Source organism: Adiantum capillus-veneris, chromosome 21 (assembly GCF_014529385.1).
Source record: "Adiantum capillus-veneris isolate H3 chromosome 21, ASM1452938v2, whole genome shotgun sequence".
NCBI classification, from domain to species: Eukaryota; Viridiplantae; Streptophyta; class Polypodiopsida; order Polypodiales; family Pteridaceae; genus Adiantum; species Adiantum capillus-veneris.
The window spans coordinates 92,548,810-92,575,943 of NC_140951.1; the positions used below are offsets into that span (position 1 = coordinate 92,548,810).

General features: G+C 46.3%; 1 protein-coding gene across 2 annotated transcripts in view; it reads right to left on the minus strand.

Annotated features, from left to right (window-relative positions):
- Positions 1–27,134, minus strand: part of LOC147431361 (mannosyl-oligosaccharide glucosidase GCS1-like) — a 108,297-nt gene that overhangs the window by 70,749 nt on the left and 10,414 nt on the right. The window contains exons 2-5 of one of the 2 annotated variants that reach the window (XM_086493964.1): positions 11,653–11,726; positions 11,415–11,559; positions 10,714–10,823; positions 9,927–10,083 (exon numbers count right to left, since the gene is read on the minus strand). In XM_086493964.1, the coding sequence (XP_086350090.1) occupies positions 9,927–10,083; positions 10,714–10,823; positions 11,415–11,559; positions 11,653–11,726 (486 nt within the window). Of the gene's footprint in view, positions 1–9,926; positions 10,084–10,713; positions 10,824–11,414; positions 11,560–11,652; positions 11,727–27,134 lie in introns of those variants that run through there. The other variant, XM_086493965.1, reaches the window with a different exon arrangement.

The window sequence follows — 27,134 nt, forward strand, 5'->3', positions numbered from 1 at the left end:
AAGGAGATTTGGTGTATTTAAGAATCATGAAGCAACGTCTTAAGCAAGTTGGGAAGAAGTATCCAAAGTTGTCTTTTCGTATGTATGGTCCATTTCCAATCATTAATGAAATTGCAGTTGCCTAACTCATGGTCAATGCACACAACGTTTTCCATGTTTCTTGGTTGAAAGTGTTTCAGGGAACACCTCCAAAGGACATTTCGGAAGAAGAAGAACCGGAGATCATTGATGAAGCTGAAGTCATGGAGCCGGAGCAAGTGTTGTTGCATCGGTTTCGACATGGTTCGAAGAAGCAAGTGAGACAATACTTTTTGAAGTTCAAGGATCGAGGAACCCACGAAGCGGTGTGGGTCGAAGAAGAGTTTTTAAAGATTATTGAGAGTTGTTGGCAGACTACAAGGAAGCCATGCAGCTCGGTACCAGTACCTCACTTTAAAAAGGAGGGGATGTCACGTGACACATCCAACCCTATGTGTCCGTGGACAAGCTACTTCGATAACAAGGGTTCCGTCAGTCCAGTCGGTCTAGATTAGAAGTGTTCTGGCACTTTTGTGAGTTTGTTCGCAGACCGTGCATGATCAGGCACTTAGTATAGATACATATCCTCTGGTTGCACACAACATGATCATAAGTATTCCCATCAGAATCCTTCAGGGGAATTTTCCAGTGCATTTAGCCTATTTTACCTATTTTTGACATTTTTCACTTATTAATTTAACTTTTGTTGGAAAGTAGGTAGGGCAAATTGGGTAAGATAATATATAAGCAAACCAAGGTTAGCACTATTTGGCAGATGAGCAAGGAGAACACAGGCCTTCGGCGACAGGTTCCCCCTCTCGCTCAGCAAGACTCCCTCACCTTGGCGATTTCCCTCAACCAAGCCTAGCGTTTTTGGTCCTCATCGCCTAGCCTTTCCCCACGTGGCGTTTTCAGCAATCGTCACTGCATGGCAGTGATTTGACATAGCGTTTCCACCAAAAAAAGCTTCATCAAGCCCTAGCGTTTTTCATCCCAGCAAGGATCGCCACAGTTTTCAGCCTTGGTGATTTTTCAGCAGGTTGTTTTCAGCCCCTTTCCATAGCCATTTCAGCCCCACAGTAGCAGCAAATTTTCAGCCATAAAAACCAGTAAAATCAGCGTTTTCCACAGCGTTTTCAGCAGTCGCAGAACTCAGCCAGCAGCGTTTTTTGGACAGCAGATAAAGACCATCAGATTTCAGCCACAACGTCGGTCTCGTCATCCCCGTCGTTGACATCGACCTAGTCTAGATTGCATCAGTTTCATGCATACACTTGGTACCAGTTTGTGCAATCGATCGTAGACCACTCTTGCCAACGAGAGTGGGGCCTTCGGAGGAGGGTTTTACGTCTCTGGTGTCGCATTTCTCTTCTCTCTCTATCTCTCAGTCTCATACACTTGCACGCACAGTGTCCACTCACTTTGTTCGTGATCATTGCACCCTCTCATTAAAGACAGAAGGCTCTCCCTTCCATAAGAACAAAAAGGAACCTTGAGCACATTGGAGCACTCATCTTGAGAAAGAACAACATTCATTCCGCTGCACCTTACAATTGCTAGCACCATTGGTGTTAAGCAAGGATGCCCCCTCTCGCCGACCCTCTTCGGATTCTACGTCGATGAGATCTCCGACTACATCCTACAAGCACGAGGGGCAAGAGCTGACCTAGCACGTACTCCAATCCACATTATGCTATATGCTCATGACTTTGTATTGATCTCAGAGTCACCAGAGGGCCTACAAAGCCATTTGAGAGCCTTGGATGAGTTTTGTACAAACAGGGGACTGACAGTCAACCTTTGGAAGACCAAGGTCATGATATTCCACACCTCCAGATCAATCCGACGAGCAGCCACATTTACAACAGCAGGCGGACTTGTAGAGGTGGTCACCTCCTACGTCTACCTGGCAGTCACATTCACTAGCAGGCAGGGATCCTTCTCCATGGCACAGGCCGCCACTGACAAACTCACCCGAGGATATGCAGCACTGGCCATGCTAGAGCGGCGATGCCATCAGGCACAATTTCAAGAGCCCCGCACAAAGGGGTGGCTATTTGACACATTAGTTACTCCGATCCTGATGTATGCAGCAGCAGTGTGGGCACCCACATTGACAGATAGACAGTGGGCACGAATTGAAGACCACAGATCTATATGATTTCTCGCCTGTTTCGAGGCAAGCACATAATGCCACAAGACATCATCGAGGCAGATCTTGCAACACCCCCCCCCCCCCCAACAATGGTAGTGGAGGCACTCTTCCAGACGGTCTCCTTTATCCAGAGAGTGAGAGAGCTCCCGATTGACAAACTCACGCAACGGGCATTTGAGTCAGCTATACAGATGGCAGAGTCTGGGTATGGACAGAGCATGGTACACATAGGTTAGAGCATGGTTCGGAGCACACGGCCTTGATCTTGAGAGTTTGCCACCTTTCCAGTACGACCCCGACTCTCCCGAGCTTCATCTCACGTAGTGAGAGAAACATAGTGATCCGACAGGATCTCTGGCAGCTCTTTATCAGACACACTTGGATCACATCTCCCCTCCAACGGAAGATGTCACACTACAGAGATCATTTTCTTACCATATTGGAGGACAAGTTCATACAACGACCACGCTATATAGACATCTACATGCCCCACAGCTCACAGGTGGCGATTGGTCAGCTCAGAGTGTCATCACACACACACTAGAGATCGAGGTGGAGTGAGCTCATGACATTCCCAAGGAGGAGAGAGTCTGCCGAGTATGTAGAGAGGACGTGGAGAGTGAGGAGCATTTTGTTTGCAAATGCAGAGCTTATGCTGACATTAGAGGCCGATACGAGCCACTATTCAGAGGGCAGCCTACCCTCCATGAGATCATGCACTCTCAAGATCAGAGACAGTTGGGCTGCTACTTGCTAGAGATACAGAGGCACAGGGATACACTTCTACAGCCACCTACATAGACCAAGGTGGGGGGGAGGGATAGTCAGCTTACAGATTTCTTCCAGAGAGCTACACCGCCCCCACTCGTAGACCCACCGAGGGGCGTGACCCTTCAGCAAGTTGAGATGAGCCGAGCCAAATGACGCCCACGTGCTACCGGATGCCACGCCCCACGACCCCACCACAGACAGATCGTGGAGATCTGGACCCGAGCGTATTGAGCTGCTGAGGAGAGACGAGCCCAGATGATGGCTCACCCAGTTGCGTTCATTAGGGCAGCCCTTGCTCCCAATCCTTCCATGTACCACATTTACATCCCCACAAGCACAGGATGGAGCTAGCTAGATTGATGCATTTGCATGGTTGTACTACCCTGGGCATATAGACTTTGTCTTTTTCGATAGTCCTTTTCTTTTATTATGTACCAGTTTGAACTATTTTGCCTTTTCCGATAGATGGAGGCATACACACATGTCTACTTGATTTGACTTCGGCCTCACATAGACGTTAAAAAGCAGACACACAGAGAGCTTGATGAGAGAAAAGACTAGCCAGTCTCAGAGACAGATCACAGACTTCTTTAGAGCTTCCACTAGACAACCGGAGGAGTTACTACCACAAGCAGAGCTTGTCGCTTTACACCAGAGGCATACTGATTGACCGAGCGACTGAGTTGGGGAGATCCAGACGCCCACGACTACGAAGGACTACACAACATCGACAGAGGTTGCACCAGAGGATCCGGGTCACTCTGGCTCGACATGCACGACGCCCGATCAAACTACTGACCATGGAGGAGATTGATGAGATCCGCCAGTGACCGATGCTGGATCTCCTGTGATCTAGCTATCCTAGCTAGCTGTTTTAGCTGCTTAGTCCACACCCAGCAGTCTAGGATTCCATAGTATTTTATTTTGTCATTTTGTCATCTTGTTACTCTGACTTTGTATCAAATCCACCACATTGTAACTTTCCGGTCTCATAGGTCACTTTGGCCTTTTGAAGACGTTAATATAACATTTCATTTCATTTCATCTCTCTCTCTCTCTCTCTCTCTCTCTCTCTCTCTCTCTCTCTCTCTCTCTCTCTCTCTCTCAGAGCGTGGACTGCTGGACTGCCTCACGCCACCTGCTGCAGCCTCACGCCACCTACTGCTCTGTTGAGTACTGCCCACGCAGCCCCACGCGCCCTCTCTCAGCTGGACAGCAGCGCGCTTAATCTCTCACCAGCTAGACTGCGCCTCCCGCACCCCCCCCCCCCCCCCCCCCCTGTTGTGACAGTACGTCGCCCCCCCCCCCTCTCGTGGCTGGACAATGCCCCCCCCCCCAAAGCCCGCAGGTGCATTACAGGGCAGATAGCGGGCAGTCATACCTGAAAATTTTTCGAAAAATTTTCAGACCTACAAAATTTACTCAGACTTGCAGAATTAGAAAATACAGAATTTACATTTACATTTTTCACGAGTTGCAGACCTGCAGGGAAATCTCAGAATTTCAGAATTACATAAATTTCAGCATTGACAAAAATTTGCAGAAAAGGAAAATCTCAAAAATGTACGATTGATATGGGGAACACACATGTATGCATTATGCGGGACAGGGATGTATGTGTGATGTGGACATAGTGGGTTGACATGGCAGAAGTGCATTTGTATTTTTGATGGAGGTCATGATTGCTTCACCGGTATGTAAGCCCCATCCGAAGGCAACCTTTGTGCTTACAAACAAGCGGATTACACAAATGGAGAGGGAGATGAAAGACTGGAAAGCAGATATGGAGGGATGGTGGAAAGAAAAGGCCAACCTTCTTCAAATGTTTCTCAACGAAGGCGCGCAGTGGAAGAAAGAGAAAGAAGACCTGCACGCAGAGCTACAAGCACTTAAGGCGGACTCCAAAGCACTTAAAGAAGAGGTCTCAGCTCTCAAGCGAGAACTTGATGATAGAGTGAGCAGTGGACTAGAGGAGGGGGAATTCTAGCCTTCGGTAGTAGAGGAAATCAAGGTCATTAAAGAGCAGGTACGGATGATCAAAGAGGAGGAGAAACAAAAGATGGTAAAGACGTCTTCGTGGATGGATGTGATCACGAAGACGCAAAAGAAGGCAGATGAGGCCGAGAAGTGGATAGAAGTCGTTAAGAAAGGCAAAGGGAAAGAAACCACATCTGTCCCCACTCCTACAATCATCAACATGACTCTAGAGGAAGAACAACGAAGGAAAACTAGAGCTTTGCATATAAGAGTAACCGGTCTAAAAGACCGAGATGAGGTGGAAGGGGAAGTTGAAGAACTTCTCCGCATGATGGGTAGTGAGGCTACTCATACAAAGGCATGGAGGGTGGGGAAGAAGACACAAGGCAATGGGGAGACTTCAAAAGGGAGAGCTCTAATCATACGTTTCCCATCCATGGAGGCAAAGGACTTCTTGAAGAAGCGACCTACACTAAAGAAAACGGGCATATTTCTTGGAGATGACCTCACTCTCACACAGCTTGCCCATATGAGAGAGGTAATGCCAGAGATTCAAGCGGCAAGGGAGAAGGGAAAGACGGCCTTCTACAGAGATAGCCGGGTTGTGATTGTAGAGCGGCGCTCCACATGACGGTGCGAGACCCATGCGACCACCTTCAAAGTTGCCACGTGGAATTGTAATGGATCTATGCGACTTGATGTGGGCGCCTTTGAGGATAGTTTCAGGGGAAGAGACATCGTCTTCTACTCTAAGACACATCAGGCCCCTGGGCAGTCTATGCCTCACATTAGTGGATATAGATGGGAGAGTGCCTATAGACAGGAGACACGATCAGAGCGCAGAGGGCGAGGATCAAGAGGAGTGGCAGTGTTATTCAGGGAGGAGTTGCAGCCATTGATACATATAGCCCGCAGAGATGAGCAAGCTAGGTACATGTGGGTGAGACTGAGAGCAGAGACAGAAAGATATCTTTACATTGCTATTTGCTACTTTCCCCCGAGCATGTCAGTGTATGCACCACCCAGAGGACAGTCCCCTTTCTCTATTTTGGATGATGACATATGGGAGTTCTCTAGAGATGGTGACATCATCATTCTAGGGGATTTCAACGCTAGGACTGCCCATCATCAGACAGTATTTTATGATTACTTCAGAGGAGATGCTGAGAGAGCTGGATGCTGCAGAGACAGGCCTATCCAGACTATCACAAGATGGAGAACACACTCAGTATGGACGACACTTGATAGACATGGGGACGGCACATGGATTGGCCATCTTGAATGGCCTACAGAGATTTCCCGCTTCAGGGGGTTTTACATGCTTTCCACACAGACATGGAGCCAGCACAGTGGATTATGTCAAGGCACAGCCGAGCCTCATCTCTAGTATCCAGGATCTCATGGTTGGACCCAGACCTGTTGGTGTGGCAATGGATCATGCTCTTGTGTCAATGACCGTCTCTTTTCAGTTTAGTGTAGCACACAGGCTACGGACAGCAGCCCCTACTCGCTACACCTTCACGCGGGAGACAGACTCTGTATACATAGATGGGATCTACAGACGCCTATGCACAGAGGAGCCAGGGCGACCTCTGGAGGAGCTTACTACTATATTGACACAGACACTACATGATGCAGCAGCAGAGGCATACCCACATACCCAGCCTGAGCAGAGACGCCGTTCGGGGAGCATGCCCCAGAGCAATTGGTATGATGAGGAATGCCGGGACACTAGAGCTAGACTTCAGAGGGAGGTGCTTTTGGGGGACATCACTCACAGACAGTCACAGATTGACTTCAGACGCCTAGTGCGGCAGAAGAAGAGGGCATTTTTGGCTCGGCTAGAGCAAGATCTATATCAGCTGTTCTTGAGTCAAGACTCACGTGAGGCGTGGCGCCTCTTTCAGGAGCATTCTCCCCCCCCCCCCCCCCCCCCCCGCCATCACTTCTACAGAGGACTGGGGCCAGTACGCATCATTTCTGTACACAGTTCTTGAGCAGCCCGCCCCTCCCGATCCATGCCCACACATGTGCTTTTTTCACCGCGGAGATGGTGAGGAAGGCCATTGACAAGATGAGGACTGGTAGAGCATACGATCATGATGGTTTAGTGGCTGAGCATTTCACGCATGCCAGAGATCTACTAGCAGAGCTTCTAGCAGTGATGTTTAACCATGCCATGTGTGAGGGCTTGCCGGATACTTGGAGCCTATCTACTATTGTACCTATCTTCAAGTCGGGAGACCCTATGGAGCCTGGGAATCATCGCACTATCATGATTGGACACACATTGGCACGGTTGTACGCATCTATTCTTGAGCAGCAGCTGAGTAGATGGGTAGAGAGGGAGGGGATACGCGTAGCCGGGCACGCAGGGTTCAGGAGGGGTTTTTCTACTCTTGACCATATCTTGACACTCAGAGCCATCATTGAGGAGGGTAGATCGCGTGGGAGACGGATCTATTGTAGCTTTGTGGATTTCCGCAAAGCATTTGACACAGTGCCTAGAGCTAGATTGATGCGCAGATTACAGCAAATGGGAGTACCCACAGAGCTCATTTGGGGGGTCATGGCATTATACAGGTCAGTAGTGGGGCAGGTACGCACCTCAGAGGGTCTATCCACACCGATTCACTCCACTATTGGGGTGAAGCAGGGTTGCCCGCTCTCTCCTCTATTTGGTATGTATGTGGATGAGGTTTCTGACTACATTGAGAGAGATGGTGATAGAGGTGCACAGCTGGCAGGGATATGGATTCCATTATTGTTATATGCTAATGATATTGTGTTGATCTCCGACTCTCCAGAGGGGATGCAACGTCACTTGGATGCTTTGAATAGGTTTGCTCAAGAAAGTGGTTTGTCCGTCAACCTTGGTAAAACCAAGGTCATGGTATTTAATACCACCCCACAGTGGATCAGGAGGCCAGCGCCAGCATTCACATACGGCCAGGAGACTGTGGAATATACAGAGGCATACACTTACCTCGGAGTGGTTTTTAGTGGGCCAGTATTTTCATTGAGGAGGGCAGCAGAGACTAGACTGACCAGAGCCCATGCAGCATTGGGTAAATTGGAAAGGATGTGTTCACAGGTTCAGTTTCAGGAGCCTCGGACGAAGCTCTGGCTCTTGGACACTCTGGTGGCTTCTGCATTGCTTTATGGAGCTCAGATTTGGGGACCTTCATTAGATCATCACGGGAGGACAGGCCGCAGTGATGGATGGGGGGACATGGAGAAGCCTCTGGTCTCTATGATCTCGCGGCTCATTAGAGCCAAGGCCTCAGTACCACGAGCTATTGTTCGAGCAGAGCTAGCTGCCCCCCCCACTAGTGGTTGAGGCGCTCACCAAATCGGTCTCCTTCATACACCGCATGTGGGAGCTTCCCAGAGACAGATATGCCCGCCTTGCACTTGAGTCCTCTCGACAGTTAGCCATGCAGGGAGATACTGCATGCTGGTATGGGGAGATGACATCATGGTTTCAGGCGCATGGGTTCAGCATAGACAGATTGCCTCCCTTCCAGTACTCACTGGATGCACCCTCTCTAACTCTTACACAATCCGAGATCACCGGGCTCATCTGCCAGGACTTGACTCAGCTAGACACCAGGAGGACATGGATACAACCAGCACAGGAGCTGGGCACGAAGATGGCTTTCTACAGATAGCATCTCCTCCAACTTACGGTTGATGGTTTTGTGACGATGCCCAGATACATGGACACCCACTTGTCTCATGGGATACGATGTGCTATCGGCCAGATACGTACATCTTCACACCAGCTGCGGATCGGGACTGGGAGATACATCGGAGTACCAGCAGAGGCTAGGACATGCCCCCTATGTGACATCGAGCCTGAGACAGAGTTGCACTACACATGCCACTGCCCCGTCTACTACGAGATACGAGGCCGCTTCCATTGCTTGTTCAGAGAGGGCTTTGGACCATTCTCCAGAGTCATGCAGTACAAGGATCAGAGATGCTTGGGTTTGTTTTTGCTCGAGCTACGCAGACACAGAGAGAGCCTGATGAGAGGAGAGGCTAGCCAGTCCCAGAGACAGATCACAGATTTCTTTAGAGCTACCACTGGACACCCGGAGGAGTTACTACCACAGCAGAGCTCGTCGTCTCACACCAGAGGCACACTGATCGACCGAGCAACTGAGCTGGGAAGATCCAGACGCCCACGACTGCGGAGGACTACACAGCATTGGCAGAGGCTGCATGAGAGGATTCGGATCACTTTGGCTCGACATGCACGACACCCGGTCAGACTACTGACCATGGAGGAGATTGATGAGATCCGCCAGCGACCGATGCTGGATTTCTTGTGATCTAGCTGTCCCAGCTAGCTGCTTAGTTCACACCTAGTAGTTTAGGATTCCATAGTATTTTATTGTGACATTTATCATTTCATTTTTGCCATTGTTGTCATCTTGTTACTCTGACTCTGACTTTGTATCAGATCCACCACATTGTAACTTTCTGGTCTCATAGGTCACTTTGGCCTTTTGAAGACGTTAATATAACATTTCATTTCTCTCTCTCTCTCTCTCTCTCTCTCTCTCTCTCTCTCTCTCTCTCTCTCTCTCTCTCTCTCTCTCTCTCTCTCTCTCTCTCTCTCTCTCTCTCTCTCTCTCTCTCTCTCCGCTGGAAGCATTTGCCGCTTTTATCTTCATCTTGGTCTTTGACCTAGGGTTTACCGATTCTCTTCACTACCAAAAAAAAATTATTCATTGGTTGAGGACCTCTTCTCCAGCAAATAATTTTCACCCAATGTGGATTTCGTGACTCTGTAAATTCTACATGATGACACAAGCATGTATGGTGCAGGAAGAATCAGGAGAGTTGGACTCCAGCACTATCTATCACTATAAATCTCCTTGAGAAACATTCCAAAAATAAGCAGGAAACCACCAACTACAACTATATTCACAAATCAACAAGCAGATCCGTATGGAAAAGCATACATGCATGCATATGTTTAACATAGGCATCTTACCATTCCTTTTACATGAAGAGTCCATTGGCCTGCATCTTTCATTGTTCCGGAGACAAGACGAGTCCCCTGCCTATCATTTGGATGTAACTTCAAGCTCCTACCAGCCTCATCAGCCACATAAAACAGCAGTGTTTTGATATTTTCAGAACTTTCCTCACTGTGATAACAATGCAAGTCCACAGTCAATGTCCAACAACATAATGCACCCAGCAAAAGTACACAAGAATTGAAAGCATGTAAAATGGATTCCAAGACTTAGTTATAAATTCATTCGCACATGCATATCTCCACATAAAGACAGGTACAAAAGAAAAACTCAATATAGAGAACTTCACTTGTATTTGTGGATATCTGGTAGAGACACTGAATAAAAGGAAATTGCCACCACCAGGCATTCCTATTGGACACATCGGCGTGGAACTCCTGTATATTGGTTTGAGATAAATAAAATGGATTGACTAATGAGATCAAACAAAAATAGGTACAAGTTGGGTAACTTTCTGGAACCAGTTGCGAAAACATAGCCCAAAATCCCTGTTGTAGAAAGCCCTCCTGATTTCATCATGTGTACAAATTTTATTGATAAAGTAAAACATTGCCAACCTGAAGGTTATTTAAGCACAACAAACCAATTGAATCAAGAAGAGAAACAATAATATTTCAGATACTCTCCTAGCACTTGTTTTCATCAACAATTGATTACTGCATACATCTGCTTGCAGCACTTCGTTTTTTGACCCTCTAGAAAGCCTAAGTAAGTAGACATCATAGAGGCATAAGATAGAACCTTATGTCTTCCACTCGAATACGAACTACCCAATCGCCACCGTACCCACTGGAGCTGAACTTTTTCTTCACAAATGTGGTCTTTAAAAGCATGCTTCCATCTAACAATTCCTGTAACATAAATAAGAAACAAACACACTCAAAAGTGAGGTAAGAAAACTGTTTACTCTCTTACTACTGGATCAATTCTCCCTGTCATTAGGCCTAGTGTAACACTTTAAACACCTAGCTACAGGTGGTGTGCATGAGATATCCTGCAGGCTAAGGTAGCACCCAGCTCGTTTGTGTTGAACGTTATCTTAGACAAAGCAATTTCTTTACACATCAGTAACCACCAGTGCATCCAATATTGTATCTAAAAAAAAGGCAGTCATAATCCATATAAATTTGAACCTGTTATGCAATTTCCTGCAGATAGACTAGTATATTCATGCATTACCTAGACTTTACATGAAGGGACTCATTAACATAAAGTGCAGATGGCTCACAACAGACCACCTTCATTAAGAGAATGGACTGAGAATAAGGGAAACTCAAGGACAGACAACCCTAGCACAGCAAATTTCAAGAAACAAAAAGGTTGAAAGCGCACTCGAGCAACAGTTGGATTCCTAGAACAGAAAAAGACAATGCTTTTATTCGCTCCAATGGATTAAGATTGTACTACCTAAAAATAATTTGTTGAAAAAAGTCAAAAATAACCTGATAACCAAAAGATCTCCCATCGTGCCTTAACCACCCATACCGTTTCATGTTATCGGAGGCCTCACATGTATGACGGACTGCAAGCATACCACTGCTGTCCACACTTATCCACATAAGCCCAGCCAATAGCGATTTTGGAACCCTGCATCAATCAGGCCAAGCTTCGTTTTAACCAAGAAACATGAGAACCGTAGCAAAGGTAGATAGTACAGAGATCCATAGAATTTGTCTTCACCTAGCACGTATTCCAAGGTACAAGTTTGACCTATAAGTTCCCCAGTAAAGTTCCTCATGATGCTTTCCCCTGAACTGTGACCAGAGAGTTAATAAGAGAAGCTAATTAGAAGTCACACTCCCAAACAAACCAGACTCACAGAAATAGCTCGATAAACTCCTCAGATGTGAAAACTATTCTGCAATCATAGAATGCTCAATATTCCATACCCATTCTATAGTCATAGATTAGGGCTGCCTTGAAACAGCACGCATACCCAACTGAAATCTAATGTTTACCAAAACTAAACTTTCATTTCAAAACGTTACACATTTATGGCATCCCCTTCACAACCTTGCACAAAAGAATTAAATCTATTGGGAGATAAAAGAGGAAAAAATATCCACGAAAAGCCCAAATTCCCCTATAAAGGTAAGTGCAGGTGACCTGAATATCAGAGCGCAAATTTTAACGCCTAGAAAGAAAGTCTGGCTTTAACGTCATTGTTTGTTAAACAAGAATTGAAAGGTCATTATTTATCATGCATAGCTTAGACAAAAGCTACAATATTCCTGCTCGCCTCAACACTAAACAAGAGTGGGTGCAACTTTGTAAAGAGTTAGTTTCTTATTAACCTGGTTTTTAACATAGTACTGAGGTGACAGGCAAATTGAGTGCAGGGACAGGCTGGATTTCTCTATGCTTGATCATATATTTACACTTCGAGCTATCATTGGGGAAGGTTGAGCACATGGATGTCGAGCTTTTTGATACAATACCTAAAGCGAGAATGATGCATAGATTGTATGAAATTGAGTGTTCTGAGTGAGATTACATGGGCTACCTTGGTACTTCATGAGACAATGACCAAGTGGAGCGTGTGCATTAGAAAGGCTATCAAAGATGGTTCACTCCACCATTGGAGTGAAGTAGGGATGTCTGCTCTCTCACGTCACCGATATACTTACCATTGTCGCAACCAAGGCATAATTGAGAGGCATAGAGCAGCTCCTATGAGGTTCATTTTAGAAGACAAGATTGATACCATGATGGAGTGGAGTTTATGTGATGGTACTTACAGTGGCAGCCTAGCAACAAGATGAGGCTTTTACAATTGTCGCATCCAAGGCATTATTGAGAGGTATAGAGAATCTCCTAAGATGTTCTTTTTAGAGGACAAGATTGATGTCATGATGCAGCGGCCCATGACAGAGTTTATGCAATGGTACTTACAATGGCCTAGCAAGGAGATCGGGCTTTGGGAGACATTCTTTTGGACTTGGGGTCAAACTTCCCCCTCTACTCCTTCGGTACATGGACGTATGCATCGCTTCCATCTGAAAAAAAGAGACACCGGGCTTTCTACCAAAGTAAGTGTCACGTGCGCACTTCATTTGCGCTACGTGGACATGCTTCTGCTACAATCTAGCATGTGTCTTAGCTTAGGACTAGCTTGGCACCTTTGTGAGCCTCTAGCAAGACGTGAATGTCTAGGCCGGTCAGAGTTGCATTACCCTCTCTTGCATTGAACATGCATTTCATCATATAGGCATTTGTGCCGCACGAACCACGTCTTAAGTCATTTTTTCAATAAGTGACTTTAGCCATTTATTCCAAATCGTGGGAGCTGATTGGAGCACTACTCGACCCAGGAGTCTGGAGCTATAAAAGCAGGCCTAGGAGCCTGTGGACATCAGAGGACAGGAGGGCTCAAGTGCACAAGGAAGCGTGCAGCAGAGCAGCCCCTCTTCAGCGTTTTCTGATGACCTAGAAGATCAGCGTTTTCAGGCCAGAAAGACCAGCGTTGTTCAGCCTAAAGACCTGCATTTTCAGATCAGCCTTTGCCCTCGGTGAACCGACCTGACCTGTTGCAGATCCTCGCCGGTTTTCCCCTATCGCAGCAGATGCACTAACGCTCAGTTTCAGCCGGGAAACCACCAGCGTTTTCGCATCCTCAGCTTTGCATACAGTGGTGGTTGCAGACCAGCAGTAGAACCGCCGACAGTTGCAAATTATAGCAGAGCATCTAGCATTTTCAGATTTCAGCATTGACGCCGTCGACACAATACCCCATAGTACCTGCATGACCAACATGATCTCATCGCCGACCTCCCCGTCTTCGACATAGCACCACATGACCCCGTCGACGACCTCTCCGTCTTCGACATAGTACCCATTAGCCTCAGCATCTAGTAATTGTATGAGCATTTGTGCAAGAATAAAGAAACTACTTGCTTTGGCAACAGAGCAAGGGGGCCCTTGAGGGTTGGGACCCGACATCCCGTGTCGTCTCTTTTCTTTCTCTTGGCTAATTCTTTCTTTCAATTCAGTTCAGTTCTTTCAAGTGAAGTAAAGTTTGTGCGGAGTACTAGATCCGAGCTAAATCCATAAACACTTCCGCTGCACTTGACAGTAAGCCTCAAACAGAGTCTTCTTTGGAACTAAAGAAATTGGAGATGGGTTTCTGGTATGAATTGCCGTCACATTGTTTCGGGCCATAAAGACTTCGGCCGATCTCGATGCTCAAGTATAGTCCGTGCCATCTCAACCACAGTCTTATTCTTCTGCTCCACGACTCCATTGTCTAAGAGCGATCTGCTATTTGCAAGTTCCCGCTTGATGCCATGGTCTACACAACCAGATCACCTTCAGAGAATGGAGTTGTTAAGCGGTAGAATAGAACAGTGGTAGAAATGGCACGGACCATGTCACATAGTGACAATGTGGCATGACCAACTCGTAGAGAATGGCCGAGTGGACAAGAGAAACTGAACCGATCAACTAAGAGTGTCACAAACCTGTGACATGGCAACCAGTACACATACACACACATCCTCCCTTGGCATGGACAGTCCCGGATTTTCCGTTGAATGCTGACGTGGCTCTGCCGTATGGACATTTCCGAAATTCACGACGCGTTTAGCGGGACTGATGACATGGCAGCAGTGTACAAATTTGTTGCAGCTTTTCTCTACGCAAAGTGGGCTGCTTTATTCTACGCTATGGCTGAAGGAAATTCCTACGCAAAAAACTTGCTTTATATTGGAGTTGCTTTATTTACCAAGGCTTGAGAGGAAATGCCTTTATGTTTGAATGCTTTTTAATGGGCAGCTTTTGGGGCTCTGCTTTTGGCATCCCTTGTAAACCTTTATAAGTGAGGTTTGGGCTCTCACTTCTCAGAGCATCTGAACGTAGAGTCTAAGAGTGAGACCCTCCCACTCCCTTGTACTTTGTTGCAGATTAATACAAAAAGAAATACCGAAAGGAGCGCCAGTCTTTGGGGCCAATATCTCTAGGCACGAAACTCCGCCGGGCCGTGTCGAATCAATTGTGAACTGTGAACTGTTGAAGTGAAATCCTATCGTGTCGCGGTAGAATCTTGACTTGGAGTGTCCAGGTTTGTTACAGTGGTATCAGAGCACGACCGATTTCTCTTCTACCGGGAAATCCGATCCTTTTTACGCGGCACTTATGGATTCAAACAGAGATCAGTCGACTACCTCTGCATCTGGAGATGCGGGAAGAGATCACAAAGAAGATTCTCACGAGGAGTATGGCCCGCCTCGGCCTACTCAGGCGGAGATTGAAGAGATGGAGCGTCGACGATTGATTGACGATGCAACAAAGATGATGATAAATTTTGCGAAGGACCCGAAATTTGCAAAATTTATGACCCAGACCTCCTTTGACGAGGTGCACGCACAGTGGCGGCAAACCATAGAACCACCCCTCAAACCGACACTCAAGAAACATCCTACTCCAAGGATGTTTACAGAGCAAGAATTAGAAGAGGTGGTTGGTACACGGATTTCTCAGCTTTTTGACGCGCAGAACAAAGCTGAAAAGCACGACGAAAAGCAGAAGAAAGGCACTGACTTCCCGGGTTATTTGGGTCATCAGTCTATATTTGCCTCGGCAAGAAAGCAGAAAAAGCACAGATTTGAAGGAGTATCAAGTTCTTCTTCTTCTTCGTCTGATAGTTCTTCTAGCTCTTCTGACTCGAGCGAAGAAGACAGAAAAGGGAAAAAGCGAAGCAAAAAGTAAAGCTTCGGAAAGGGTAAAAAAAGCCTAGATTTCGCCCAGTTTCCGACAGTTCTACAAAGGACTCGTCTTCAGACAGGTCGGACTCCGATGATCACAGATTCTATGCAAAGAAGAAGAACTTCTATAAAGCCAACCAGTATGACTTTCTGGAAGATAAAAGCAAGAAAGTCCGAGAATTTAAAGGTGGACAATCAATTAAATTTGACACGGTTTTTGGATATCGAGATGCTTCGAAGGCTTTGGCCTTCGTGCGCCAGTTTGACATAGCTTTCTCTGGAGGGTGTTACTCAGAGCACTCCAAGATTCGGAGGGCTACCTCTTACTTCAAGGGAAATGCTCGAACTTGGTGGTCCACGCTTCTATTGAACAAGACAATGCCAGTTAAATGGCTGAAATTTAAAAGGCTTTTTATTTCTTTTTGGTTGACTCGGGAGTACAAACGCGACATACGAACTGTTTGGAACCATCTTCGGATGACCAAGAAACATTCATTGGACGCATATTGCGAGAGATTCTGGAGCTCTTTTCTACCAGCTCTTCATTTAACACAATCTCGTTCAAAGAACAGATTGAGCGGGTTACCTTGGGACTTCCTACAGAGATCCGAGATCACTGCTTAGAGCAAAAGTCAGATTTCATTCAGGAACTGATGAGTCATGCGAAACAGGCATTTGCCATTCATTCAGACAATTGACCTACCCCACAAATGAAATCATGATGCAAAGGACCGAACAGAGTTCGAACAATGAAAGTAGAAAGAAGAAGAGCAGCCCAGAAAAGAAAGAAAAGAATGCACAACCTAAGCTCACTCTTCGAGAGAGAGCTAACTACATCAAAGAGAGGAAGTGCTTTGGATGCGGGGAAACTGGGCACATCTCCGCAAGTGCCCTAAAAAGGCAACGAATGTCACGTGACACATCCAACCCTATGTGTCTGTGGACAAGCTACAGCATGATCAGGGTTTAGTCAGTCAAGTCAGTCTAGAATAGGAAGTGATATGGCACTTTTGTGAGTCTATTCGCAGACCGTGCATGTCCAGACATTTAAGTTAGATGCATATCCTCTGGTTGCACACAACATGACCATCAAATTCCAGTCAGATCCCATCAGTAGCATTTTTAAAGTGCATAGGCCTATTTTCCCTATTTTTGACATTTTTCGCTTATTATTTTTAAGTGACTTTTGTTGGAAAGTAGGTAGGGCAATTTTGCTAAGTTTGTACAAATAGAAACCTAGCGCTAGCACTTTCTGTCAGAAGAGGCAGCAAGAGCACCTTGCTCAACAGGCAACTTCTCAGCAAGACACCCCATCTCAGCAAGGCTAGCGTCTATGCATCTGCAAGGACCTAGCGTTTTCACCTACAGGCAGCCCGGCGCTTATTGCACAGCAGATCAGCCCCGGCAGTAGCAAGACCCAACAAGAAGCCTAGCGTTTTGCAGTTGCAGAACCACCGGCGACAGCAAGACAAATTTCAGCCCTAGCGTTTTGGTTTGCAGCACAACCTCAGCATTTTTGCAGATCATCGCGACAGAATCAACCCTAGGACCAGCGTTTTCAGTTTTCAGCCTTTAGACACCGCAGAACAACCCCCGAACCTCGCCGATCTCACCTTCCCGCAGCAGATCTTCGCCGCACGGTCAAATCCAGCGAAGTTTACAGTTTCAGCCCTTAGCGATTTCAGTTTTCAGCGCGTCGTCGTCGTACCGTCGTCATCGACATCGTCACCAACATAGAGTCAGAATTCAGCAGATAAAGATTTGCAAATTTCAGCGCTTAGCATTCTCAGTTTTCAGCCCGTCTCGTCGTCATCGACATCGTGGCAAGTCCAAGCATTGTAGAGATTTGTGCAATCATTAGTAGACCGCTCTCGCCATAGAGAGTGGGGCCTTCGGAGGAGGGTTTTACAACGTCTCTGGTGTCATATTCTCTTCTCTATCTCTCAGTCTCATGCACTTCCATTCACGGTGTCCATTCACTTTGTTTGTGTCCATTGCACTCTCTCACTAAAGGAACGGAAGGCTCTCCCTTCCGTAAGTAAAAGGAACCTTGAGCACAGTTCGGAGCACTCATCTTTAGCAAAGTTCAAACATTCATTCCACTGCACCTTACACTGGTATCAAAGCTTTGGCAGTGTTCTGTATCACTCAAGGAAAGAACCACAAGAACCACAGAATTTTTTTTGCTTGTTGCGGTCGCACGAACCCAAGTTCGCTTGGGCGTGTCGATTCCTAATCGGGTTTTTGAAGAGTGACAGGAATCCCAGGAAAGAAGGGCTTGTCCAGCCTCCCCTTGTGCCTCTTTTCACTCATTGAGAGCGGACCATGCACTTAGCGGCCGGCCAATCGACATGAGGTGGGAAAAAGCAACTTTGGTGTGAGCGCAAGGCCGCCAAGGGGTGCGCCCGCGGAAAAGAGCAGAACTCGGGTGAAGAGAAGATCCTTCTCTAACACAGATTGCAAGCGAAAGAAGAACTCAAGAACCTCAAGACCCTCAAGAACCCAAGAACCCAAGTTCCTCGTGAACTTAAGAACCCAAGACCACAAGAACCCAAGGCTTCAATGGATGGTTGTAACTAAGTCAGACTTTGTAAATAATTGATTTATTTACGAGAAAAGAATTATCTAATTAGTTGTGTGCACATCAGAATAGATTTAGAAGTTCTGGGGCCTCGGGTGCGCCCAAGTTTGGGCCAGTGCACCTCAGGGGGACCCTAGCAGAAAATACCCTGAAGCCCTAGCGATTGGGAAATCGGGTCTTCAATGAAGGGGTAGATAGTAGCCTCAGATTTCAAGCTCAGAAAATTACACGCGCTAGTGCAAGCACAGGAATGAGATGGGGTCCTTAGACTATTAACCCTAAGCTTGATTATTTTACGGCCTTAGGATAAGTTAGTTAAAGTATTCTTAAATGATTTGCGCTGGACCAAATCGCCGGACAAGTGCGAACAGGCAATGCCAGAGCAATGTCGGTACGGCATTGCGCTGGGGAGCAGCTAACAATTTAATTGGTTGAATCTGTGTGCAGTTGTGCACTTAATTGCACATTTCATTAACTAGCATAGGATTTTTAAAGTCAAATTGAATGGTTTTTAAATTTTAAAGTAAGTGTGCCACTTGGCACACTTTCCCATGCAATCTCTCTCTCTCTCTCTCTCACTCCCTCTCTTCATGCTAGCGCCCCCTCTTCTGGGAGGCTATAGGAGAGCAGCCCCTCCCCCTCTTGCCAGGTTGGCAATGCACTACCCCCCCTAAGTTGAACGTCCTCTACGCAGTGAAGCTCTCCATTGAAGCTTGAGAGCAGCACCTTGTGGTGTATGTGGAGCCTCTGTGCACCCATCACCTAGAACAAGGCCTCTCATGGTCATAGGCAGCTGTGGGAGAAGTTTCATCGCGTAAAGTAGTAGAAAACTCTTTTTCTCTCTCTACTAGCTGCTGCAAATTCTCTGTTTTCAGCCCCTAATCACCTGTATTAGGGTGAATTTCAGCAAAGCTTTAGTAGGAAACTATTCCTCTCTACCTACTATACACACACACAAAGTTTGGAGCGTTTCCGTCGCGAAAAGGACCTCCGTTTCGGCATTGGAACGCGCTTAGGAAACAATTTCTGGTTATGTGCAGAAAATTACAGCAAGCGTGCGTGCGTGTGTTTTGCATGTTTCCTTCGTGGGTTGACTGCAGGAATGATTATGTCCGAAGAGACATAGTTAGCGGAAGATAGACTCTCGTTTTTGAGAGCTTCCGATGAGTGTTGTGGAAGATAGACTCTCATCTACAAGAGCTTCCCAAAATCTCACAGAAGAGGAAAGATCCTCTTAGTAGTCAGGAGAGCAGTTCTTCTACTCTCTCAGTCAGAAGAAGAAGAAGAAGGACAAGAAAGAATAGAGGACGGGCTTTTGCCCCATTCCTGTGCTTGTAAAGAATTCTCCCTTAGTAATAAAGATATTCTCTTTATGGGGGGGGACCAGCCCATCTTCTGTCCCCAATGATATGTCAAGCTCTCTCTCTTTCTCTCCAAAGTCTCTTGAGTATATAAAATTTAACAGTCAGTTTTCGCTTCCGTATTTTTGTGACAATGGTCATCACTCGAAGCGGAATGGATACTTCGCTTAGAGGTGGTGAGCATGGGAGTGGCGAAGAAGATTTTTCCTCACCAGGCGGTTTTTCCAACCCTTCACCATCTATGCCAAAGATTGCACCAAATCCTATGAAGCTTTTCGACAAGAGGATGATGGACAAGGAGTTCGCAGAAACGATGGCAGCCATAGATCGTGACTACAAAGAAACAGTGGCAGCCATAGAGTATAAGTACAATTTGGAAGAAAAAGAAAGTCAAGCCAAATTGGATCGCGAGAACAAAGAAAGAGAAGCAAAATTTGATCGCGAGAACAAAGAAAGACAAGCCGAATTAGATCGCGAGAACAAAGCAAGAAAAGCAATGAACGACCAACACATGAAAGAGATGTTGCAACTCTTTTCTCAAGTGCAGGCACAGTGTCACGTGGCACATCCCAACCCTATGTGTCCGTGGACAAGCTACACCACACCAGGGTTCAGTCAGTCCAGTTAGTTTAGATTAGCAGTGATCTGGCACTTTTGTGAGTCTATTCGTAGACCGTGCATGCCCAGTTACTTAGTGTAGATGCATATCCTCTGGTTGCACACAGCATGATCATCGGAATTCCCATCAGAATCTATTAGCATCAGTTAGGGGAATTTTCCAGTGCATTTAGCCTATTTTCCTATTTATTGGTATTCACTTATTATTTTTAAGTGACTTTCCAACAAAAGTAGGTAGGGCAATTTTGCTAAGTTAATATATAAGAAAACCCAAGTTAGCACTTTCTGGCAGAAGAGGCAGCAGGAGCTTCCCGCCCAACAGGCAACTTCTCAGCAGTAACCCCCCTCAGCAGTAGACCCTCGCCATCCACTCCTTCCCTTTGACGTTTCCTCCCAGCAAACCATCGCCTACAAGTCCTCTTGCCTGGCGTTTTCCAACCTCAGCAGATACATCCCAGCCAGCGTTTTTCAGCCTTGACAAAAACACCAGCATTACTTGCAAATTCAGCGTTTTTTCAGCCTTGTCAAAAACGCCAGCTCAGCAGTAGCAAAAACGCAAAATTCAGCAGTTGGATTCTCGCAGTTTCAGCCTATGACACAATAGCAGATCAGCCCCTAGACGGTTGCACATGTTCCCCCCATTTTCAGCCATAAAAACGCAGCCAAAACAGTCATTTTCAACCACCTAAACAGTCCCCGAATTCAGCGATTAGAAGATCATAGATTTCAACCATCAAGTCGTTATCGTCACCACCGTCGTCGTCGTCGGCATAGTCCAAGTTGCATCAGTCCATTGCATTCGCATAGTACACATTTGTGCAAGCAAAGTAGACCACTCTCGCCGACGAGAGTGGGGCCTTCGGAGGAGGGTTTTACAACCTCTCGGTGTCGTATCTCTTCTCTCTCCTTCTCTAAGTCTCATTCACTTGCACACACAATATCCACTCACTTTGTTCGTGACCACAGCACTCTACAGACGGAAAGCTCTCTCTTTCCTAAAGAACTAAAAGGAACCTTGAGCAATACAGATCACTAATCTTGAGAAAATACAGCATTCATTCCGCTGCACCTAACACACAGATGCAACAGAATCAGGAAAAGGAGACTCTCTCAGTCTCTACTTCTCCAAAGCATGACACACAGGATTTGCATGATGATTTGAATGATAATGATGAGCATGCTAATTTGGATGACAATGACAAGCATGATGATTTGCATGATCAAGATGTGATTTCTCACAAGCATGATGATTTGCATGAAGAAGATGTGATTGTTCACAAGAAGGATGAGTTAGTGGATGCTTTTTCTAGCGAAGCAAACCTCGTTGCATATTCGATCAATCACGAAGGATCGATCTTGGCTCTCGAGCCTAGGTCCAAAGAACCCCCTCAAGAAGAACCGATCTTGGCTCTCGAGCCTATGTCCAAAGAACTCTCATAGGAAGAACCGATCTTGGCTCTCGAACCTAAGTCCAAAGAACCCTCACAGGAAGTATTATGTGTTCGCATGATTAGTCAGCACGCATTGATCGAGTGTTTTATTCGTGATCGTTTCATGTATTTTCGTCAACGTCTTTATGTGATCCCTTTTCCTAGGCATGACATATTGTACGTTGAGCACGTTTCACTCATGAATGAGCACGAATGTATGCGGATTATTGATGAAAAGTATGCATTCAAGGAAGTCAAGTTCCATGTCTCTTCCTTGGCACGACACAGTTGTAGAAAGAGCACATGAAAGTATGAGCACCAAGCATGGGCATTTCCATTGTGAATTGCCACAATTGATTACTTTAGATCATAAGAGAGAGATTCGATCTCATTGTTTGTCTGTGTGTGGTGAACGGTTTAGCACTCCGTCTCTTTGTTCATCTACATTGCATGCACAGTCTTTGAGGAAGACAAGATTTTTTCCACTCACTTTACATGGAATGGGTATGTTCATGTTTTTGTGTTGGAAGTGGTTTTAGGAATTTTCAGTCGTGGAGATTCTTGAAGAAGAAAGAAGCATGACTCTAGACGAGGTTGAAGCATTGAAGGAGACTCAGAAGACTTTGTGTCGCTTTCGGAACGGCCCAAAGAATAAGGCATTGCAGACCTTTATGAAGTTCAAGTACCGCAAGACCCACACATCAGAGCGGCACCCGGTAGGGACGTAGCCATTACACCTGTCATTGGCAAACTTCGGTTGCATTGTCAGGGGTATTTGGGACACAAGGACTTCTACATAATGCCCTTGGAAGGTTGCGAAACCGGCCTGTTCAATCCAAAAAGGGCGGTAGACTTTACTTTAAACCTTGATTTAGCTTTCACCCATTATTAGTCGTCTATTTTACCTGTACTTTCAAGACACAACAAAGGGGAGAGGGATACAGGCTGCTAGATTGCACCTGTATGAGTAGACGGACACCAGATTGGCCCCTAACTTAGGCGCCCCTTTCGGTATTTCTTTATTGTTCAAAAGAGGGAATAAACGTTGTGGTTCCCTACAAGCTGTACCGCACAAACTCGGCTGAATTTCCACTGTTCCAGCCCGATTTCGGCAGCATAACTGTACTAGAACCCTTCACAGTCAGTATTCCCACGCATTGGATGACTTTCCAGACGCATATGGGCACTTTGCAAAACCTGGCGAGAATCTGCAGCACGCTGAATTCTCTGTTTTCAGCACTGAAAATGCGCCAGATCACCTGTACAGCGGTCCCCTTGCGTCCCCAAACCTCCTGGGGGTATTAGGGTCCGTTTAGGGCCAAAACCCTAAACCTGCAAAAATACACAGCAGGCTGTAATTCACTGTCTCGGGCTCCGTTTCGCGTGCCGGTCGCATCCGTAGCAAGTCCTCGAGTTCCCGCACCTGTAGGGCTACTTGCCCTTTGAATCGGACGAGATTTCTGGCGTGAAACCTCTCCGAATTCACCTGTACCTGCGGGGGGATTAGCCGCTAGCTAATCCAGTACCTGTGCAAGAGGCTCTTGCCTCGGCAATCGCGCATGAACCCACACAACTGTACATTGGTCAAATGAAGAGCCCACTAGAGGGGCATAACATACTGCCAAAGGGGAGAGAGAGGGCAGTGCGTAGCGTGCAGGGCATCACTCCTGGCACCGCACTGTGCATAAGAGGGAAAGCAAGCACTCCATAGCTCTTAACCTGTGACAAAATCTGAAAATGAGGCTCTCCCCTCTTCAAATTCAGCGCCACTTCTTGTTGCATGAGGCAAGTGCACCAGAATGTGCCACTTGGCACATTTACAAGCATTTTCCCGTTTCGGGGTTGCCGCCTAAAAATATCCCAACCGGTTGCCCAGTTGACTTCACGGCAGAGTAAGAAAATGTTCCCTTTGTCATTCCGGAGGTAATGACGCCAACACATTTTCAGGTCCCAAAATAGCAGTTTCCTAAATTTTAGGAGATGCTGCCATTGTATCTTTCTAGGTCATCCGACCCTCTTTGTACATTGTGGCCACATCCAGAACTGAAATGTAGCCTCTGTAGCAAAGGATTCCACTTTGGCTAGTCAATGACCCCACTTGGCTAACCATAGTCCTTGTCCAACCTTAGTGCTCTCTTGCCCTCAGGCCTGGACTTCCTCTGGACAGTTCCACACTAGCTATGCAATGCAGGGCAGTTAGATTTCCCGAGGGGTGTTTCCAAAAAGTGAAAGTAAATAGATAATAAGAAAGAAATCAACAAAAAGGATAGATAGTAGTCACACGCTGGTGACATACCCCCCTCTTGAAATCTCAAACGTCCTCGTTTGCATCTATGTCGTACATGCTTACTGTCAACACTGATGTATTCAACACCTGTCGACACATATACGACACATACATGCTCATTGTCAACCCTGGTGTATTCAACACCTCGTCGACTCATGTATTGCTTGCGTGTGAACCCTGTCCCAATGACATAGTGGTAGCTTCGCACTCTGCCATTGCTTTGAGTCACTAACTTTCCAATGACAAAATGGTAGCTGCACATTTTGCCATTGTCTTATAGTACACGTTGGATCCCGTAACACTTTCGACCATACCCAAACCGACAGTTTAAGAATGCAGTTACACATGTACTCTTCAATAGAAGCAATCACTGTATCCTTGACAAACTGACAAGAAATACTCACTTCTGTAGCACTAACCAAACTTTTGGACATTCCATAAGAGCAATTGCCAAACTGACAATCTGTACAGCTCTAACATTCATGTAACAGGTATTTCATTTGAGCTCACTTTAAATACCATGTACATCATTTGTTTCAGAAGCCATTGGCACATTGACAATCCATTTAGCTTTGAAACTCAAGGGGTCAAGGTAGGTTGCAAATCGAAGGCTTCCAGGTAAAGTGATAACACAGTTGGTGACTCTGCAAGTTCACCTTCTTCCATCCACTTAGCATCCATTGGTGGATAGTTTCTGAACTTTACCAAGTAACGCATAGCAACCTTGCCTTTCACTTTCCTTTCTTTGTGTGCCAAAATCTGTTCAGGGACCAAGATCTCGTCAAGTTCCTCGACTTCCGGCTGATCTTCAGCTGGCATATCTTCTGGCACATCACCCACATAGGGTCTGAGAAGACTCTACATAGGACTGGATATGTAGACGCAACTTTCCAATGATGGGTGTCACAGCCTCTGTATGGCCAGGAAATGCCAAACCTGCCTCTGCTGTATACCCCATCTCTTCAGGTCTGATTCCCAACTTTGAAGCCAATTCTGGGGAAATAAAGTTGGCTTTGGCACCTGGATCAAAGAAGATAAGCATTGTTTGATCCCTGACCTTTCCCCATGCTCTGCAAAGCTCACTTGCATCTGAATTTGGCTTGTCGCCCACCATATCTGGCACTAGACCAGCCATGGGCTTCTTTCCTTTCTTGTCTTCCTTGTCATCAGAATCAGTTGGCCTTTTCTTTGTAGGACAATTGTAAGCAATGTGACCAGGCTGCTCACATATAAAGCATTTGTTCTCTAGCCTCAGGACCTTCTTTTGCTCTTCTGACTTGCGCGGAAAACGTCTTTTCCATTTCTTCGTTGGTCCTTTTTCTGATTCAGCCGTAGTTTTATCTTTCCCTACGTTGGCTGACTCCTGAGTCCCTTTAGGAGCCTCATTGGGAACGTGCTTCTTGGCTGAATATTTCTTGCCTGATCCTGCCTTGACGCCAGTGTTAAATTCACAATCTTCTCCCTTGAGCAAACCATTGCCAGTGTTTGCTACCTCGATGAGCTGCGTCAAAGTAGTGACTTTTGTCTTCGTGCAGTACTTTCTCAATCCTTTAGGTAGACCACAACAGTATTTTTCAATCTGTTCTGTCAAAGGCACAAACCTATAGGAAGTTACTGGTAGAAGAGCTTTCCAAAACTTCCGATTGTAATCATCCAGATTTCTGCAAGTGGCAGCATTAAGCTGGTGCCATTCTGTCATGACATCTGCTTCGAAATCATCAGATAACCATGCTGCTGCAAAAATCTGCTTGAAGTAAATCCATGTGGACGGAGCTTGCCCTTGAAGCAATAAAGTTGTCCACCATTGTCCCTCATTCCCTGTCAAGAAAGTGGCTGCCTTGCGGACCTTTGAAGCCTCTGTAAAGTTTCCCTCTGCATAGGCCTTGTCAAACTACTGGAGGAATGAGAGAGCCTTCTTCCTGTCATCAAACCCTGTAAAGGTCGTGAATGACACACCTTTGCCACCTTCTTTGTACGGAGTTGGCCTCTCCAACGGCGTTAAATTGTCATATGGAAGTGACTGAAACATGGGAACACTATTAGGGTTCATCTGTGTTCCTTGGCCGCTATTAACTTGACCTGGAAATGCCATATTTGGCTGCTGATTTGTAATTCCAGCCATACAAAAATTTGCTTGTGGCATCCCAAATTGGCCCTGAGTGCTCTGAAACCCTGGTAGCATGCCTGTGACACCATACATGGGGTTAGGCATCATCGTTTGAGCACCCCCACACACTGTTCCTGGCGTGTAAAACTGATTTCCAGGTGCATGACCAGCCATGCTCTGGAATACCGATCCACCTCCAAAATAGCCAGGGTGTACTGAAGATGGTGGGAAGACCTGTTGCATAGCCTGTAGGTTGCTTCCCTACCCATTAGAGCCAGCTATAGGCTGCTGAAAGGTGGCGGACTGAACTGGTACAGCTTGAAAAACTGGCATCTCAGCCACCTGTTCTTGCACCTTAGGCATAGGTTGTGGAGACTGCATGTTCTCCGTCAAGTGTACAGGTGTTTCCATTGAATGTGCGGTATGAATCACCTGTGCTCGAGCCTTAACAGGCTTTTGAATATGATCCAGTGACCCAACTTGCTGAGACGGAACAGGAGGTTGCAGAAAGGCTAAAAACCTTGGGTTCTGCATTACTTGTGTAAACATAGCCACAGCAGTAGCCAACTAGGTCCTAAATATATCATCATCTGTCTGTGGTGGTCTTGAGGACTCACCCACTTCATGTGTCTGTTGACCCTGCGAGGAGGAAACCTCTTCAGTCACATCATCGGGTCTGTCAGCCATAATTGCAATTCCCTGTGTCTGGTCTATGGACCCCTCTGTCTTCAAGCCCAAAACTGACCAAGGCTCACTTCTATGGCAAAAAGTGATTTAATCCCGTCGATGGAACCATGAAACCGGCCTGTTCAATCCAAAAAGGGCGGTAGACTTTACTTTAAACCTTGATTTAGCTTTCACCCATTATTAGTCGTCTATTTTACCTGTACTTTCAAGACACAACAAAGGGGAGAGGGATCCAGGCTGCTAGATTGCACCTGTATGAGTAGACGGACACCAGATTGGCCCCTAACTTAGGCGCCCCTTTCGGTATTTCTTTATTGTTCAAAAGAGGGAATAAACGCTGTGGTTCCCTACAAGCTGCCCCGCACAAACTCGGCTGAATTTCCACTGTTCCA